The sequence below is a fragment of the Ambystoma mexicanum genome, chromosome 9, assembly GCF_040938575.1.
Source record: "Ambystoma mexicanum isolate Mex_15411 chromosome 9, UKY_AmexF1_1, whole genome shotgun sequence".
In the NCBI taxonomy this organism is placed as follows: Eukaryota; Metazoa; Chordata; class Amphibia; order Caudata; family Ambystomatidae; genus Ambystoma; species Ambystoma mexicanum.
In genome coordinates this window covers 1,295,421,072-1,295,441,730 of record NC_090931.1, presented here as the reverse complement: position 1 = coordinate 1,295,441,730, position 20,659 = coordinate 1,295,421,072, and the positions used below count along the sequence as shown (strand labels likewise).

Here is a 20,659-nt window from a genome sequence, read left to right as displayed (position 1 = left end):
ACCCCGTCCTGGTGGAACCAGTCGGGGTCGTTCTGTGATAGCCCATGTTTTATGAAATGGAGTCCTGTGCTCCTGCAGTACTTCTCTATCGCTTTGTTTAGTTTTTTCCGTGCCGTTTTAATGGCCTGCCTCTTGCGCGCCCCGTACCAGATTCTGCGGGTTATGATCTCTGACATAAAGATTTTTGTTTTACCCCAGCAGTGTGCTATTGCCCTTAGTGATTCGCACATGTCGCGCATTAGCTCGCCCCGGTTTGTTCTGACCAAGTCGTTCCCCCCGAGGTGGATGACCAAATACTCGGGAGGGTCCCTGAAACCAATCAGATCTGACAGCCTGTCGTGGATGTCCTCCCAGTGCATCCCTGGGAGGCCCCACCATGAAGTTATTGTTCTTTTGAAATGCAAACCCTCTCTGTAATCCTCGATCCACCTGCCTGCTCTCGTCACAAATGAATGGCCGACTATCCATGCTGATCTGTAGGGTGTTTTGTCTGCATGGAAAATGGGAAATGAATCATATCATGCTCTCTCGCACATATCTCTTGAAACAATGCGTTTTCCAACCCCCAATACTCTTTACCCCGTCTGCGCCCAGTCCACCTGCCCATGCTGATGTGGCTGCACCTATCCTAAAAGAGTGGGTCCCAAACTCTGCCTTGTCCCACCCTGCTTTTTTTATAGTTTTCTTTAGTACTGCCTGAAATTGATACCTGCTGAGGGCCCTGCCGTCCCTATGTATCAATAGCTGGCCCCCTACTTCCGGACGTACTTCGAGGAATTGCTTTGTGATGCACCTTGGGCAGTGCTCTCTTTCTTTGATACAATTTAGTTCTATTGTCCGCCCCCTCCCCTTCTGGTCTGTTTTGGACTTCCTTAGTAATATTGCCATTCCTTCGGCCCTCATGCATATGTCGGTTTTTGCTAAGCCATCCCCTGCCGCTGTGTTACGCGCTACTAGCTCCCCGACCCTTAGTGCCCCATAATATGCTAATGCAAATGCTGTCCTAAACAATTTGATCTCGTAGCTGCTATTGCATGTGCTGTGTAAAAGTTTCAACAGTATTGTCATCTTTGCAAAATTTAGAGGCCTCCTGCTGTCAGGTGTCTTTCCTTCTAACCTTGCCCACCCCTTCATTGCGTACTTTATTCGTGAATTTGTTGTCGGGTCTGCTATCCCGGCCACTTTTGCCGTGTATGCTATCGCCGCCAGGTGCGCTGCTGCCCAACTTTTCCTCTTTCCTTGCGAAAATGCGCTCCCCACAAAATTACATAACATTGCCACTGTGATGTCCCCAACCTTTTTGGCTCCTATTTCTTTTAACACATTATTCACATGCTTTTTATATTGCTCACCAGTTCTGTATGTTATGGCGTTTCTGGCCAACTTCTCTACCGTCTGCTCCTTTGGTTCTTTTTCCTCTTCTGAGCCAACCTTGTAGTCGACCGTGCTTCCTCCCATTCTTCCAGCGGTACCCATGCTTTCCTTGGCGTGGACGTTTTTATCCTTCTTGCATCTGGGCGCAATTTTCTGAACCTGTCCCACTGAAAGCGAGATAAGGCGTCAGCGACCATGTTTGCTTCACCTGCCATATGCCTTGCCTTTAGGCTGACATTATTCATCAGACAACTTAGGGTTGTAGCCCTCATAATTTCCAGCACCAGTGGGCATGAGGCGCTCCCGTTATTTATGACATGCACTACTGCCATGTTATCCGACCATACCTTTAACTCCTTGCAGCTCAGCTCCTTTTCCCATGCGCATAGCGCTACCCATATTGGGAATATTTCCAACAATGTAATATTACTAGTCCATTCTGCTTTTTGCCACTCTTCTGGCCATTCTTCCGTACACCATTCTGTCCCTAGAATTGCGCCGAACCCGAAACCCCCGGCTGCATCTGTGAACAAGACCCTTTTGTTTTCTTCATTCATAGGTGTGCGCCAGATTACTGAGTCATTGAAAGATTTTAAGAATTCTGCCCCTACCCCCATGTCCCTTTTTATACCTTCCCCAACTCTCACCCTGTGGTGTCCTTCTCTGGCCCCTCTTGTTCTCAGCTCTAACCTTCTCTGGAATATCTTACCTTGCGGTATGATTCTTCCTGCAAAGTTCAGTTTTCCTGCCAGTGATTGTAACTCTTTTACGGTGACCTTGTTTTTCCCTATCAGGTCTTTGATTTTACTTAGTAAGTCTGCTACCTTTTCCTCCGGGATCCTGCATTCCCCCGCTCGTTAGTCTATTTCGATGCCTAGGAATTGTATTGCTTGTGTTGGGCCTGTAGTTTTTTCTTCTGCTAATGGGAAGCCCCACTCTTTTGCCAATGCTATGAATTTCTGCAGCGTGTTTTGACATTGGTTGGAACCATGTGGCCCCACAAATAGAAAATCATCCAGGTAATGTACTACCTGTGCCCCCTCATCTTCCTTTGTAAGAGCCCATTGCATGAAAGAGCTTACTTTTTCAAAATATGCGCATGAAATGGCGCAACCCATTGGGAGGCACCTGTCCACAAAGTATTTGCCTTCCCACTGCATGCATAGCCACCTCTGGGACTCTTCTCTCACTGGTAATAGACGGAATGCCGACTTTATGTCCGCCTTTGCCATCCATGCTCCCTTTCCCGCTTGTCTGACTATGTGTAAGGCTTCCATAAATTCTGAGTAACTTACTGACACTGCCTCTTTGCTGATACCGTCATTAACTGAAGCCCCCGTTGGGTATGATAGGTGGTGGATCAGTCTAAACTCGCCTGCTTCCTTTTTTGGAACTAACCCTAGCGGTGAACATATGTAATCTTTGAACGGGGGGGAGCTGTAGGGGCCTCTGATCCTCCCTAGCTCGATTTCTTTGCTGATTTTCTTGGTTACTAACTATTTGTTTGCTAATGCTGATTTCAGATTTTTGGGCGTGTTGGTAGAACCGTGTCCTTCAAAAGGGATCTTAAAACCCTCTTGAAACCCTTGCCTGATTGTTTCTGGCATTTCCTGATCTGGAAATACTCGTAGCCATTTCTCCATCATTTCCAATTTTACTGGAGTGGCCCCTTTCTCGCCTACCCTTCTAGTTCCGTTTCTCTGGCCCCCTGTACTTATTGTATGCTGACCTTGTGCATTTACTGGTAGCATGTTCCCCCCCACAATTCTCGCATTTGTGATTGAATCTGCATTTCTTCCCCCAGCTGCATGGCACCCCTTTCTCGAAATTTCTGCATTGTCCTGGCTGTGCTTTTGGACCCCCATTTTCTCCCTTACCACCCCCTTGTGCTGTTGGTGGTATGCTGCTCTGCCAACTTCTTTGTGCCTCGTACTGCCTACTCCGAAAATACTGCTTGCTTGCCCTGTCGCGACTACCATCAAATCTCCTGTTGCTGTATCTGTAATCGCTTCTATAGTCGTTGTACCCATACTGTCTCCTGTAGTAGCTGCCCGCATTTGCTTGTTCCATGCTGTCCCATTTCTCTTTTAATACATTAAAAATGTACAGGTTGTAATTCTCTTTGTCCCACCCAATATCCGGGAAACAATCCATCTCCTTCCTAAACTCATGATCATACTCTTTCCATGCATCTCCCCCAAATGCTTTGTAAACCTTCAGTACGCTCTGTTGATAGGTGACCCCCGATGGGCCGTCCTCTGGGAATTTCTGCAAAATGATGGACGACATTATCTGGAATGCTGCTGTCCAATTGTCAAAATTCCTTGTTACTGTTGATCTTTTCAATAACCCTTTCTCGTCCTCTTTTATGTCCTCTTTTGCTACATCCTGGCCCCTTTTCTGTACATCTAGCAATGTGAATATGTCTATTAACTCTTTCCTCCATATTTTTTCCTTAACTTTGTCACTAATATGCCAGGCTTGTGCTTTCAATGACCGCCCCTGAGCATCTTTGCCTATCGTGGGTCTCCCATACTTTGTCATATTCGTAGGTGGCTCATTTACTGTTACTATGGCAAGCTCTGGCTTTGCTATTGGGCTTTGGGGTGGCCCTGGTGTAGGGGTGTTGGCCCCGTTATCTGTTGGCCCCTGCCCCCCTGCCCCCCCACCTCCACCTGTTCTGTCCTCAGTATTCTTTCCTCTCCCTATTATCCCTTTCTTTTTTACCCAGGCTCGCAGGTGGTCTCTTTCTTCATCCTCGCTACTTTCCAACTCTGATTCCATTCTGTCTTGCCCTTCTTCCTTTCCCTTTTTGGCTCTGGGCGACTTACCCTGGGCCTTCATGCATTTGACATTTGCATTCAATACTTAAATCATTTTGTTAATGCTGTTGCTTAATGTTACGATACCTTTGTTTTTCTGCTTTTTCTTAGGCCTCTCTGGCTCTTGCGACTCTTCCGTTGCTCCTCTTGCCCTCTTCTGACCTTGGGGTACCGCCGCTTCCTCATCGCTGTCTGTGGAATCCTCCAGCAGCAGGGGCGACATTGCCCTAGCCCTTTCTTCCTTCTGCATCACCTCCAGGACCCATTTGGCCCCATAGTCTTTTTCCGCCTTTTTGGCCCATGCGCTGAATTCCTGCGCTCTTCTTATTTTTTCTTCCATCCTTCTCCCTTTATTGCCTCTGGTGTTTCACTTGTCTTCCAGGCCACAATGCTCCACAGCCCGGTCTCCTGACTGCTGCCCAAATGACAACAGAGGCCAATACAGAGCTTGTATTGCCGGAGATCCTGTGTGCCAAAAACAAATCAGCTGGGCCGTTCTTGCCGAAAACTTCCTTCCTGCTGTCTGCCGTTTGAGGGTTGGCTCGAACCCCCCAAAAGTTGCGATTGTCCCAGCTCGGAAGGGTGGAAGGCTGAGATTGGCCCTGCCGGGTTTCGAACCTGTGTTAGCAGGCTCTGCACGGATGCACAACTCGAGCACTCTACTCACTGTGCCACTTGACCGTCGTAATCTTCCGCCCTTCTTTCCTGCTCTACCGCGCTTGGCGGTGTGTACTGCCGCTTTAAGGCCTCCGCTGGTATGTCCCTCGCCCCGCCTCCGAGGCGTGACGTTTTCTTCCGAACCTTCCGCGGGCGCCTGCTTCCTCCTCTCCGGCTCTCCTACCCGGCGACGTGTTGCCCGGCTTCTCCCGCTTTTGTCCGCCGCCTCCGCTGCCTGGATTTCCCGATGTCGCTGTGGCGGTCTTCTTTCCTTCGCTCGCCTTCCGTGGTCCCGCTCTTCGCTGTTGGAAGCGCCGTCACGACGAGGTGAGTCTTCCTTTCCTTCGCTCCTCCAACGGTCTTTTTGTCAATTAAGCCCGCAGAGGCGAAAAATGACTATGTAAAACCGACGCACCAACGCTTAAGCCCGCAGAGGCAAAAACGAAACCTTGACCGCCTTATCCAGGCCCTGGGAGCTTACCCGAGTGAGGTGAGCTCCCAACCTGGTTGTGACTTGGTCTTGCTTCTCTGGGGTACTTATACCCCTTCCACCTTTTGTTGTGTAGATTGGGGGCCGGTGCTCCTTCCTGCCCCCCCCCCTGTTCCTTTCCCACCTAGTCTCTACCTGCTTGCATGTCTTTGCGCACGCTGCGGGTGGGGGCACCGCTCTGGCTGCCCCTCCCTTTGTTTTCCCGCCGGTTGTGCTCCCCCCACCCTGCGCCTAACTCCCCAGGCCCTCCAACGTGCCGCACTTCGTGCAGCACGGGGCCTGTGGCATTGTCATTGTGGAACGGTGAGATGTTCGTTCACACCTCACCCTTCCTGTGCTTTGTAGCGGTGTGACTGCGTGTCTCTCTGTGTGTGAGGGGGAGAGGGGAGCTGTACCAAAAGGGGGAGGGCTGCTGCCTCTCCCCTGGGGCCTGCTGCCATGGGGCAGCAGGTACCTGGTCTCGCCTGGGGCTGCCCGGCGGCATTGCCCAGAAATGTAAAAAAACCTTAATAAAAATAGCAGAAACCAACACTGCACAGGTTGCTTGCCTGGAATAGGCCAATAAGTGGAGGTGTGTACACAGCATAGGGATGCTCCTTGAAGGCCTGTGGCAGGGCCAGCTTCACATCCGCCACACAATTGACTGTGTCCAGGGATGCTGTCTTGGTCCCCAGTAATCAGGTTTCAAGGCATTTTTAAAACGCGTATGAAATCAGACTGAATCTGTGCGTGCAGCTACTTTTCTCAACCAATAATGAAATGGATATTTGAAGACATGCTGCCTACATACATTAAAGTAAAGTGCCTTGCGGCGCTTGACTGTTAGAATCCACTTGAAATTCCAGCCTTAAGAGTCTGCTGCTGTGGGGGGGATGCAGCCGGCTGACTTGCACTGATACTGGAAACCAAACACGTCAACAACACCCCCACAAGAATGCGTGCCAGCGTTATCATTGCCCAGGAAGGGCAGTGTGATTGCAGTGTTGATGGAGGGGGGCTGCTTTGGCGCAAGTGCTCAAAGGGCAAGGGCAGCAATATGCAGAATGTGCCCACTCCCAGCCCTGTGTGTCATACGCAACATTCCAAATTCCAGATCTGTGCAAGCGCATTTAAAAAAGCAACGTTTTCTCCTCGGATTCCCAGGCATTCCTGAATGGAAACCCCCCGCCCCACCCCCCGCCCCCCGCCCTCTGGCAACCCTAGCTCATAGTCTTTCCTGCATAGCACACACTATCTTTTCGGAGATCAGGAAACAGGAACTTACAATGGAAATACAGACATTGCCAGAGAAGGGCCTTCCAAAATAGTATGAAGACTCCCACATATGTCCTTCACATGAACCTACCAATGTGGGCATTGAATTCGGCTAGTTTAGTATGTGCATGTGTGCGAGTTCTGTGGTTTGGCCCTAGACCCTCAGACATAGTTGCCAACATGATCCATTCCAATCTGTATGTCTGTTATTTTCTTTGAATTCTGGGACTTATAGTTCTGCTTTTAAGTCCCAGAATACAAAAACAAAAACAGGACCGATTAAGCACCTACAGATTGGACTAAATCAGGTTGGCAACTATGCGCCAAAGACTTCAGTAAAGTCTAGCTACCCATGGTACAAGAGGCAGTTTTCTAATGCTCACGTGCTGTCCTTCCAAGTAAGCTAGAACATATTTAATGTTCGCCTTTGGATCATCCTTATACCTAATGCCACGAGAGCACCATATGTGGTGGTTAAGTCACTCATTACAATAAACAGGACGTGTTATGTTGCTGGTTGCCTACCTCAAATTCTACAAAATGTCCCATTCTCTGCCCACTGGATTGGTCTGACCTCACAGTGCCCTGCGGGCCACTGCCCCGCTGTGGGCCTCGTGCCTGCACTATGTTTTGAAACATTGCTGTGAATGGAATGACTTTGGGTGGAGCGCGTTTGGACGCCAAGCCGGTGTGTAGGAACAAAAGCAGCAGCCCTAAATGTGGCCGTCCCGGGCTCGCGGGGCTATGCGGTTTCCTTCCTGGCTCTCGCGAGGACAGCCGCAGGGCTGAGAACAGCAGATTCTCCTCATAAAGCATCTCCTATCAGGGTGCCAGCGGGCACGGTACTGACCCAATGTGAATACTTATCAGGGGCTAGCCATTGTCTAGAGTCTAGACTAAGGGCAAGGTTTGGCTTCCCTGTACTTCCATTTTCCAAACATAACATGCGATTACAAGTTCTAGCTGTCTGTCTTTGCCCTTGAAACAAGTCTAGATATTTATGGCAGTACATGTTTCCCTCAGTATATTTGCTCTTTCTAGTGGCAGCCATTACTTTCTCGAAATTCCGCTAAATCACAAAATTGTGCAATTAAAGATGAACCCAGATTAGACTGCACAGAAGACTCTTAGACTTAAAAAGTTTAGCAGTACTAGCATGGGGGGAAAGTTGCTAAGGGCAGAGGCGTAGCTAGGATTGTCAAACACGTGGGCCTGAAGCAAAAGTAGTTGGGCACACCGCAGTGACATTAACATCTGTATATGCCCGCACAGCACTGCTGAGTGGGCATTTACAGATTTTGGGTGGCCCTTGCCCGCTCAGGCCCTACGATGTCTACGCCTGTGGCTGGGGGGAACATTCTGGCTCATTCCGTGTAGTGGGTTAAGCTTTCAAGGAGTATGTCGCTCCCAAGCAAATACTATCATTGGAGACAGGAATGTAAGTTGGATAAAGGAAATATGAGGAGATTTGGTGGTGGGTTGAGGCCAGGATAACACATGCTGACTTTACCATTTCTGGTTGGTGGCAGATATGGGAGAAAATGCTACCAGCGAAGGTACATGGCCGAATTGGCAGACTATTCACGATCTGCTCCTGCGGTATGGTGTTTTGGTAATAAAATACTTGATCTTTCCCTAGTTGTGAAATCTGGTCAATCAGAGCAGTGACACTCTACTATTTCTGCTTATCATCTAGCGCACTACTTTACTTCAAAAAATTCCAACATTCAAAATACCCTTCTCTCGCCCCACTGGCTCACTTTTGTCCACAACCTCTACCCTCATCTCCTATGACAATGTCTTCCTTTGCCCCCCACTAACCCTGATGAGATTATTGACCGTCTCCTCAGGGCTAACCCTGCACGTGCCCCATCAACCCTCTATCCCCAGACATAGGGAAACTCATCGCTCCCATTGTTGCTCCATATCTTACTTCCCTCTTCAACACCTCTTTTGACAGTGCCACTTTTCTATTCTCCTACAAGTCGGCTACTGTCCTCCCTATCCTTAAGGAACCTGGCCTATATCCTAACTGTCCTGCCAACTATCATCCTGCCTCTCTTCTAACTAACCAGTCAAAAATCTGAGAGCGTGTAGTTTTCTAACGACTCACTGAGTTTCTTGACACACATAACCTCTGTGATCCTCTACAATCTGGCACCCGACCTCTGCACTCGACTGAGTCAACTGTCCTCATTGTCAGCAACTACATCTCTTCCGCTTTACATGCTAACCATTCATCTATTCTTATTCGACAACCATTTTGACCTTCTCTCAACATTATCTCTCCTAAGCATCAGGGAGAAGGCCCTTGCTTGGTTTGTTTCATTTCATGCCCCCATACATGTCCAGGAGTCCTGTAATAGCCTTACCTCCCCACTCACCCACCTTACTGTTGGTGTTCCCTAAGGGTCAGTCCTGGGTCCACTTCTCTTCACTCTGTGTACACCAGTTAGATTTTAAGTGACTAGCACAGTTTGTTTTTTTAGATCTAGGCGCTTGAATGCCCTTTTTATTTTAGGCATGTGTTGTCTGAACAATAAAAATAAAAAGAAAATATTTTTGTAAATTACGCGTGGTATGAGTAATCTTAAAATTACATGAGATTACCTTGGATTTAACCTGGTGTGACTCAGGGTCTTAAGGTAGGGGAAGGCGACCTATTATCCTTTGCTTTCAGCGTATCAGTCTCCCATTGATAGTGTCGTCCCCCCGATAACAAAAAACTGGGAGTACCCAATTTTGAAATACTAACTGTCTCTTGGCCATCAAATACTGGGTGGCATCTCACTTTCACATGCTCAACTCCACTAAGACGGAGGTTCTCTACTTCCCATCCAAACAGGCTATCTCTTCCTCTCCCCCTTTCTGTTCTTCTGTGCTGAATACCTTCCAGACTCTGCTTCTGCTTGCAACCTTGTGGTCATCTTTGACCCATCTCACATCTTTGCTCTTAATCTCCAAATCTGTCACTGTGGCCAGACTTAATCTCCTCAACATCAGAAAAATATGACATCTTCTTCCCTTCAACACTGCTCAGCATCTAATCTCCTCTATTTAGTACTCTCTCGGTCTGACTACTGTGCCAGTCCACTCAATGGCCTTCCCAACTATGCTTTTCACCTCTCGACAAAGTCCTTCAACCTTACCCGCTTCACCTCCACCTCCCCAAACCGGCGTCAGGAAAGCTGGTTTCTGTCACGATCCGGACTCCATGGAGACTGTGGGAGCATTGGAGAAGGAGATGAGCTACTCGCGATCATCGCGATGACGGCGTAACGTTCCAGTGTTGCGGCCGACTTCGCGATGTGCGCAATGACGTGTTTAAATATGCGTCAATTCTTTCACTCGGCGCGTTGCAACCCTGCTCTTCCGGTTGGGTCTAAGCGCTGTTCGAGTGTTTTCGCCTGTGCCTTCCTCCGCAGTGTTTTCCTTTGCTGCCCCTCCGAAGCGTCACCTTCAGGGCTTGTTTTCCCCTTCTCCTTCTGTGACGCTTCATTCTGTTTTTTCCGGCCGTTTTGTTGCCGCTTGTCCTGTTACCTGTACTTCTTCCCACTCCCAGTTTTTCTTCCATTTTGTTCTTGAGTTTCCGTCCCTCCCGGTCCTTCAATATTACCTTGCTGTACCCTCCTGTGCATCACCCTGCTTCTTCCAGTGCATTCTGGGACTTGGAGTTTCCTCATTCCGAATTACACCATCTTGGAACAGAAGACCAACATCAGGGTTTTTTCAGCTTTGCTTTTTCCCTGAAGTGGGGTGGTCTCCCTGGGAGCCCCTACTGCCGACTTCTTGTCATTAGGCAGTGTGGCTTCCAGAGGAGCTCATCCTAAACCCAACAAAGAAAAGCCTAACGACTCTTGGCGTGAAAGAAGACAAATCCCCTCGGAAGATTCATCCTGCGACGAATCCACAGGGGAGGAGACGGAGGAGGAGGTGAAGTCAGTGGGTGAATCTTTGTTTACTGTCAAACCTGAGAGTTTGCAACGCCAAAGAATGGCCAGTCTTGAACAATATCAGGAGTTGGTAAATGCCATACAAGGGATTAATGTGGAAGTACAGCCCTAAAGACAGACAATGCAACTCTTAGAGCTGACAATACTGCCTTAAGGCAACAGTTGCTCCAGAGGGAAGATACCCAAGGTGATCTCCCCTCGTTACCGCTATCTTGTGGCAAGTTCGATGGGAACCCGAAAAAGATTAAAGAATATTTGGATGCTTGTTTGGTATATTTTAGATTCCGACCTAAAGCTTTTGAGCAGGACCATGTTAAGGTCGGCTTTCTAATATCCAACATGGTGGGAAATGCCCTAGCATGGGCCACCCCACTTGTGACAAGCGCAGATCCTGTTCTAAATGACTACGGTCAGTTCGTACAACTGTTCCGTGGCCGGTTTGAGAGGCCTGAAGTACAATACTCTCCATATGAGCATCTATTGGATACCAGACAAGGGACATCGGATGTACAAACTTATATTTCCACTTTTCAAAGATTAGCGCAAGAAACCGGATGGCCGGATTCTGCCAAACAAACACTATTTAGAAGAGGGTTACATGATGAAATAAAGGACGAACTGGCTCGGATAGCCAGACCCTCCACCTTCCAGGACCTGATTACACTAGCCCTACAGATAGAATACCGTATCAACGAAAGGCGAATAGAGAAGAAAAGACCCAAGTCCTACCCTCCACTAGCTCCTCACCTGTCTATCCCTTCGGAGAAAACACCTTTGATGCCAAGTTCTGAAGAACCAATGCAGATTGGATCGACTAGAGGGCCTCTGACAGCCGCAGAAAGAAAGCGAAGAAAAGACTTAGGTCTTTGTTTATATTGTGGTTCAGAGAGACACCTGCTTCGAGATTGCCCGGAAGTCCCTCCAAGAAAGGCGGGAAACGACAAACCCCGACCCTGAACAGGGACAAGGAAGGGGTTCAAACCGTTAATCCCTGTCTACCTACCCCATCAGCCACCTTGGACACCTCACACCATTTAATGGTATTCAAGGTACAGCTTAAGTGGACAAACCACAATGGTGTCGAATGTCTTGCAATGTTAGACTGTGGGGCTGCTGGCAACTTCATGGACGACCAATGGGCCCAGGCACAATCCATACCGAGAAGAGCCAAGACGCAGCCTATTCCGGTTGAGTGTGTGGACGACACTCCCCTGACTTCAGGACCAATTCTCGAAGAAACCCAGGAGTTATCAGTACAGATGCAGTTCCATCAAGAACAACTGAGTTTTGATCTAATAAGGGCGGCACATATTCCAGTGATACTGGGCATGCCTTGGCTTAGAAAGCATAATCCTTGTATAGACTGGAAGGCCAATACAGTAGAATTCCTATCTGACTATTGTTCGGGTGCTTGTCTTTCTTCCACGGAAAGATCAGTAACTCAGGAAGGACCAACACCCATATGCAATGTAAACCTTATTCCTCCACAATACAGAGACTACTCTGATGTTTTTTTGGATGTGCATCCCAGGCCTTTGCCTCCACACAGACCAGAAGACTGCAAAATAGAACTACAACCAGGGGCGGTGGTTCCATTTGGCCGTATGTTTCCCTTATCTCTCCCTGAAAAAGAAGCCTTGAGGGATTACTTAAAGACCAACCTTCAAAACGGATTGATTCAAGCCTCAACTTCTTCAGCAGGTGCATCCCTGTTCTTCATTCCAAAGAAAGGAACAACCGAACTCCGGCCTTGTATAGATTATAGAGGCCTCAACAGTTCTACAATTAGAGACAGATATCCCATGCCGCTCATTAAGGATATAATGGAGGCAGTACAGAAGGCTGCCTGGTTCACCAAGTTGGATCTGAGGGGTGCTTATCACCTACTCAGAATAAAACAAGGTGACGAGTGGAAGACCGCATTCAGGACGCCTTTGGGACATTATGAATAACGAGTTATGCCCTTTGGTTTAGTCAACGCTCCTGCTCAATTCCAACGCTTTATGGACAAGATCTTTGCAGACCTCCTATTCACGTCAGTCATAGTGTACCTGGATGACATTCTGGTTTATTCAAGCACTCTGGAAGCCCATCGCCAACACGTCAGAGAGGTGTTACAAAGACTCTGTCATCACCACCTTCTGGCCAAACCCGAAAAATGCATATTCGAAGGCAAGACGGTTCCATATTTAGGCTTTCTCTTAAGTGCAAATCTGATTGAGATGGACCCACAGAGGACTGCAGCAGTTACCCAATGGCCTGTACCTAAATCAGTCAAAGATATACAGCGTTTTTTAGGCCTAGCAAACTTCTATAGAAAGTTCATCAATGGGTTCTCAGAAATGGTCCTACCCCTGACTGCATTGTTAAAGAAGGCTGTGAAGTTTACGTGGTGCCCAGAAGCAGATAAGGCTTTTAGACAACTTAAAGAAGCCTTTACCACATCACCGGTACTTAGATAACCAGACCAGATGTTACCCTTCATTCTAGAAACCGACGCCTCCTACGGCACAATAGGTGCCGCTCTTCTGCAGAAAAAGGAAGATCAAATGGAACACCCCATCGCCTACTATTCGAGGACACTAAACCCTAGTGAAAGAAACTATTCAGTACTCGAAAAGGAACTCCTTGAAATTAAAAGAGCCTGTGAAGAATGGAGGCATTTACTACAAGGGGCCCAACACCCCTTTCTTGTACGCACAGATCACAGGAACTTAAGCGTGCTACAACAGCTGGAATGCCGAAATTCACGCCATGCCAGATGGGCCTATTTTTTTCCCAATTTGACTTCACACTTACCTATGTACCTGGGAGGAACAATCAGCTCACAGATGCTTTATCCAGAAGTAACGGAGAAGAATCGGGAAAATACACAGGTCAAGAACTTCTGTTGTCAGGAAAAAGATTTATTGGCACAGTGAACTTGTTTCTACAACAGGTATACGACTCACAAAGGAAGACATCTTTACCACCGGGGGAATCACTAAACAGAATAGGGAAATACTGGTTTAGGGAGAACCAACTGTATTTACCTACGCAAGAACTCCAGTCTATGGCCCTATCTTGGTGTCATGACACACCAACGGCAGGACACAAGGGTCAAGCTGCCACCTTGCAAGTCATTAGAAGACATTTCTGGTGGCCTACAGTCGTCAAAGATACCAAGAGATATGTCTCTTCCTGTCCTATCTGTGCCCAGAGCAAATATAGCACGGCCAAACCATTGGGCCTTTTACAACAAGAAGAACCCCCAGCTGGACCCTGGCAACATGTTTCAATGGACTTCATTGTTGACTTACCCAATTCTGGAGGACATACAGCCATAATGGTTGTGGTGGATTCGTTCAGTAAGCTGGCTCACTTTATCGCCTTGTCAGGCACACCCTCAGCTTCAATGACGGCTGAAAAGTTTCTACGTGAAGTGGTCCGACTACATGGTATACCATGTACCATTGTGTCGGATAGAGGAACCCAATTCACCTCGAAATTCTGGACTCTTCTTTGTAAACAATTACAAGTACAACAAGCCTTATCATCCGGATACCACCCAGAAAGCAATGGTCAAACTGAACGCCTCAATGCAACTCTTAGATGCTTTTGTAACCAGGTGCAAGACAACTGGTATCAACTCCTACCAGTTGCTGAATTTTCATACAATAACACCTTTCATTCAGCAATAGGCCTGAGCCCATTCCACTGCACCTATGGGTACAACCCCAGACATTTACCCTTTCCTGAAATACTATCCACAAAGGTCCCTTCACTTGATCAGTTAATGGGCGTTTTGAAAAAGACGCATAAAAAGGCTCAAGAAATACTGGGACATAGTCGACAAGGTTACAAACGATGGGTCAACCAAAGAAGAAGACCCAACCCCACATGGCAGATCGGTACCAAGGTCTGGCTTTCAACCAAATTCCTACCCAGATGGGTTCATCCAGGAAAGTTTTCTTCCAGATACCTTGGTCCTTTCGCCATTACAGAATGCATCAATCCAGTGGCCTTCAAATTATCACTACCACAATCTTTACGGAGGATCCATCCAGTATTCCATTCATCTTTACTCAAGGAATACGTTCCAGATCCCTATAATAGGGGCTATAAGAAGAAGGTCCCTAGAACTTCGTTACCGCAAGAATACGAGGTATCCCGCATTCTGGACTCCAGGTACAAGCAGGGGACTGTCCAATACCTTATCCTATGGAAAGGATATCCATGGTCCGAAAGATCCTGGGAACCGGCTAGGAATCTGAAGGCTCCTCGACTCCTGCGCCTCTTTCATAAATTGCACCCAGGGAAACCAGTGGGTGTGCCGTTGAAAAGGGGTCATACTGTCACGATCCGGACTCCATGGAGACTGTGGGAGCATTGGAGAAGGAGATGAGCTACTCGCGATCATCGCGATGTCGGCGTAACGTTCCAGTGTTGCGGCCGACTTCTCGATGTGCGCGATGACGTGTTTAAATATGCGTCAATTCTTTCACTCGGCGTGTTGCAACTCTGCTCTTCCGGTTGGGTCTAAGCGTTGTTCGAGTGTTTTCGCCTGTGCCTTCCTCCGCAGTGTTTTCCTTTGCTGCCCCTCCGAAGCGTCACCTTCAGGGCTTGTTTTCCCCTTCTCCTTCTGTGACGCTTCATTCTGTTTTTTCCGGCCGTTTTGTTGCCGCTTGTCCTGTTACCTGTACTTCTTCCCACTCCCAGTTTTTCTTCCATTTTGTTCTCCCGGTCCTTCAATATTACCTTGCTGTACCCTCCTGTGCATCACCCTGCTACTTCCAGTGCATTCTGGGACTTGGAGTTTCCTCATTCCGAATTACACCATCTTGGAACAGAAGACCAACATCAGGGTTTTTTCAGCTGTGCTTTTTCCCTGAAGTGGGGTGGTCTCCCTGGGAGCCCCTACTGCCGACTTCTTGTCATTAGGCAGTGTGTCATCCAGAGGAGCTCATCTTAAACCCAACAAAGAAGAGCCTAATGACTCTTGGCGTGAAAGAAGACAAATCCCCTCGGAAGATTCATCCTGCGACAAATCCACAGGTGAGGAGACGGAGGAGGAGGTGAAGTCAGTGGGTGAATCTTTGTTTACTGTCAAACCTGAGAGTTTCTATGAGACAGAGGCAAAAGTATAAACTCATTCTCATCTTCAAACCATACACCGACCTGCCCCCAACCTACCTAATGGCCCATCTCACTCCCTACTTTCTCCCTCGCTCCTGATAATCAGCCTCGGCTCAACTCCATTCCACCTCTTGTGCCCCTTGCAAGCCCTCTCATTTCCATGCTTTTCCTCTCCTCGCTCCCTTACTCTGGTATGATCTTCCTCTCCCTCACTGCACTACTATCTTCCTCCTAGCCTTCAACTTTTCTGATGAACAACTTTCATGGCATTCTATGCCACCACATCTCCATGTTCACCTCTCCCCCTACCTCCTCTACATGACAACCCTACAGCAATTATCCCTCACCCCTTCATTCTTAAACTTAGCATTTACTTCACTATCCTGTTCCTATATCATGCTCTACTGTTCTCATCCCTGGTTCATGTTTCTACCTCCCATCCATCATCTGGTCTTATATCCACATCCTCTCAACCATTGTTAAAGACACTGGTCCTATGCTCTGTAAATCAAAGTTACAAAGTTATGTAAGCATTGATGTGCCAAAAATGCATTGTTTCCCTGTAGTTTCAATTAAATAAATAAATATGCTTCATAGGGAAATTGTCTGTGAGTTAGGAGGCTGGGATCTTTTAGATAGTCAGCTTGGTTGATATCCTTGGCATTCTAGCCAACCATGATGGTGGCGCATTAAGGCTTCCTGACTGGTCAGACTATTCACGCATCTAAAGGGCTACCTATTTCTCTGAATAGGTGAATCCCACCCAATTGGTGAAGCAGCATGGCAGATGACTAACAGAGTCTGCCTTTGCAGGGCATATCACCTATGTATGTTGGTGGTAGTGGATGTGATAAGTCAGGGGTTAAATCTCACCAGGACTGCTGTCATCATTTCATGCAATAGTAAAATCTAGTCAGGTTTCCATGGCATCCACAATTAATGAGCAGAAGGAACATTTGCATATTAATGTTAATGTTAAAGGATGGTCCCCTGGCGCTCTGGCGGATCTCTGGCGGATCTGAAAGGAAAGAGGGTGGGATGGGTTAGTAGGATTTAGCGGAAAAAGTGAAAGAGAGCTGTGATGTGATGTTGGCAGCTTCAGATCGGTTAACAGCGTTCGCTGAGCTTAGGTGTGCTTTTCGGTTGGTAGCCATCATGTGCTGTTGTGCAAGGCTATGTGTGGTTTCTTTTGTTGTTGCAGTGTAGTGAAGTGCGTGTGGTTTGTAGTGCTTTAGAGGTATAGTTGTGTTTGGTTAGATTATGAGAGGTGTATGCAGAGGGGTGAGATTCTTTTAGTAGGGTTGGTTAGTAGCATCACTGTCTAGATGTGACACATGATTTTCTTCACAATTCTATCTAAATGTGATGCAGTCTAGTCTCCACAATTCTATCTAGATGTGACGCATGATTTTCTTCCCAATTCTATCTAAATGTGATGCAGTCTAGTCTCCACAATTCTATCTAGATGTGGCGCATGATTATCTCCACAATTCTTTCTAAATTTGACGCAGGCTAGTCTCCACAATTCTATCTAGATGTGACGCATGATTATCTTCACAATTCTTTCTAAATTTGACGCAGGCTAGTCTCCCCAATTCTATCTAGATGTGACGCATGATTATCTTCACAATTCTTTCTAAATTTGACGCAGGCTAGTCTCCCCAATTCTATCTGGATGTGACGCATGATTATCTTCACAATTCTTTCTAAATTTGACGCAGGCTAGTCTCCCCAATTCTATCTAGATGTGACGCATGATTATCTTCACAATTCTTTCTAAATTTGACGCAGGCTAGTCTCCCCAATTCTATCTGGATGTGACGCATGATTATCTTTACAATTCTTTCTAAATTTGACACAGGCTAGTCTCCACCATTCTATCTAGATGTGACGTATGATTATACTTAATCAATATATCTAGTTTGAGATGAGAGTACAGCACCACCAGAGTACAAGAACTATAATTTCCAGAAAAGTTGACACAAAAGGGAACAACGGAATTGAGATTTATTAACTTACCGATGATTCAATAACCTACATTTTGAAATTGCACAAAGACAAAAACACCCCCATTATTCAAAATTATTTGCAGAATAGATGGGCACTGCTGAGTGAGTGACAGCGAAGAATAGATACATATTAGTTGATTATACGGAAACATTGACTTGCCATTTCTTCCCGGTGGGTCCATGATCCCACCACTGCATTTGAGCTTTATGTACTATGCACATCACCTATTAAAATGGCTGTCCCTATGGTCCAATGGGTGGAATGTTAGAGGTGTAATGGAACCTAGTGGCGTGAAGAAGAGGTCACTTTATGTCTTGGATCTCATCACTTAAGGTGGGGTGCAGAGTTCAGCCAGTGGTAAACAGTAAGCCATTTTTTGAAGCCAAAAATGGCATTCGGTTAGGAAGAATAAAGCATTGTTTATTGCGCATAAGCGACTGCAAAATCCAAATAAAACGTTGACTTCCTGGCACCATGATTTCTGAAATGAGGCCTGCAGTAGCTCGTGCATGAATGATTCACCCATCATGTCGGTCAGTCTGGGAGACCGTGATTGCCCTGTACCAATTTCCACCCCTCCCCCTTTTCCCTACAGCATAGACATTGGAAAGCCTGACAAAATCATGGCTGCAGACCACATGTCCTTATGTGTAACTTTCAGAGACTATTTGGTACAGAGTCACAATTAGCAGATATTTCTTCACTTGTAACCATAGCAGATAAAGAATGCTATATGGGCCCAGGAAGAACTCACCTAAAACATTAGGTGTTTTTGATGACCCCATGTTTCCCCCAATGTTTCCCCCAATGACTCAATGGCTTGTACAAGGGTCGCGGCTCCAAGTAACATGTTGGTGGTAGATCTCTTTCTCGACTGGTGCCTCCCTCTGGAACAGCCTCCCTGCCTCCCTCAAACTTGAGGAGAACCATCTCCGGTTCCGGAAGCACATCAAAACCTTTCTCTTTGCTTCTACTTTCTCTCCCTCTCTCCCTGGCTGACCTCCTGGCTGTAACCAGTACTGCACTGGCTACCTGGACACCCTCTGATCCCGGGCCCAGGTCCCTCCCCCGCCAGCGTCACACACCTGCAATGTCCACCTGGCAACCCCCGCACCCTACAGTCCCCCTACCAGCCCTTGATAGCTGATGTCCGCCCTCACCCATGCACTTGCCACATGCTGGCCGTTATATTGTTATTATCTCTTCCCATGTACTGCACTTTCCCTCCCCCCTTCCCACACACTTGCACAATCTGAATGACACCCGGCCTAGTAGGATCGTTGTCCGTCCTCCTTTTGTTCCCCTCCCTTGCCTCGTCGCGTCTTGAAACACTTGTGTATAGGTGCGTTATAAATGCCATATCATATCATATCTTATGTTGCTTCTTACTACATGTATACATCTATCACTAAATGATCAATTGCTTTTGCCTATAGATTATTTCAGAAGTGCGTTTCCAGGCTTTCACTGAAGGGAAACAAACAGCTACCTTCATTAGTTTGGGCTATTAGGTGGCAAAACGATTTCATTAGAGTGCAGATAGGGAGAAATTGCATACGAGGAAGGGCACACATCCTGTAGGTGGTGTTTGGTTATTTGCCCACCCATTTACTGGCCAAGGCCATGCTAATCCCTATGGTCATTCCCACCCAGCTCCTGCCCCTCCCCTCCCAAATCACTTCTTCATGTGACCTCTTTGAGCTTGCTTTAACCAGGCCTTACCATCAAACTCTTCACCCGAAGTGCCTGCCAGTGTTTTCCCAACACAGTCTTCTTAGCGTTAGTGATTTAATTGGAGCTCTAAACTCGCTATTGGTGTAATGAAAATGTCTTGACCAGGCCTGCCTTCAGTCACTCGATGGGTGTCCTTTGCTGAAGTCCTGTTAAATACAAGCATTGGCAAATCAAAAGGTTTTGACTTGTGTATAGTTATTATGCATTTGCCAGGCACTGCTATGAGGTGCCCAGGTACTCTCATGATGTGGCACCTGCTGCCATCAATAGCCATTTAATACCACTATGGTAGTGCCTGGCAAGTGTCTTTCCCATGCCTATACACAAAGCAAAAACTGGTGGCATTGCCACTGCTTGCTTTAATAATTGCACGGTTCTACAGTTTGGCACAGGTTTTGATACTTGCAGTTCTATGGAGCTTAACAATGCACATCCCTTTCCCGAACTGATAGACGGGGTACGTCTTACGGCACATCCACCTGAGTCCCAGATTTTACTCATATCCTACAACTAGTGCCTTAGTGTGGGCACTTACTATCACTTTGTATCCTCTGCCAATTGCCTAACAAAGGCACTTTCAATCTATCTCCATCTTCAATCCCTGAAACAGGAAGTGACATCACAGAGGTCGCATTGCTTTACTTTACACACCTTTACATACTTTCTAATCCTGCCACCCGAACCAGTAGTAGTAAGACCAATAGTAGCAGTATTAGTACTGGTAGTGGGAATACTACTGCTTCTGCCACTAATAGTATAGCAGCAATAGTGCCTGCATCTACTCCTACCAGCAACGTAGAATGTTGCACATTATTTTCCAGCCACACGTTTACATATTTAGGAGTACTGCTCCACCAACAGCCGTAATAGCAATGCCAATAATAGTAGTATTTGTGGTAGTTGTACTCCTACTTGTACTGCTTCTAGTTGTAGTGGTATCAGTATTAGTAGCCATATTGGTACCACTAGAGGTGGTGGTAGGAGTAGCAGGAGTGGTAGTCGCAGCAGCACTACTAGCACTGCTGGCGCGGCTGCTACTATTATTCCTATTAATGTTACTGTTACTGGTGGGGCAGGATTTAAGGATACAGAAAGTGAAGCCTTTTACTTAACATATTTGCTACCACTGGAAGCATTGGTAGTAGAAGTAGCACTGGTATTGGTAGTATCATCAAGAGTACCATCAGCACTCCTAATATGAGTACCACTAGTACTAGTCCTGCAACTACTCTTAGCAGTAATAGCAGCTT

The 20,659-nt window shown here is 47.0% G+C and overlaps 1 protein-coding gene across 3 annotated transcripts in view; it reads right to left on the bottom strand.

Annotated features, from left to right (window-relative positions):
• HEG1 (heart development protein with EGF like domains 1) overlaps positions 1-20,659 on the bottom strand; it is a 313,164-nt gene that overhangs the window by 196,235 nt on the left and 96,270 nt on the right. For 2 of the 3 annotated variants that reach the window (XR_011274749.1, XM_069616645.1), the window contains exon 2: positions 1,353-1,541. The exons of the other annotated variant lie outside the window; for it this stretch is intronic. Coding sequence is in view for 1 of the 2 variants with exons in the window: in XM_069616645.1 (XP_069472746.1) it covers positions 1,353-1,541 (189 nt within the window). In the remaining variant the exon portion in view is untranslated. The remainder of the gene's footprint in view (positions 1-1,352; positions 1,542-20,659) is intronic. 3 annotated transcript variants of the gene reach the window in all.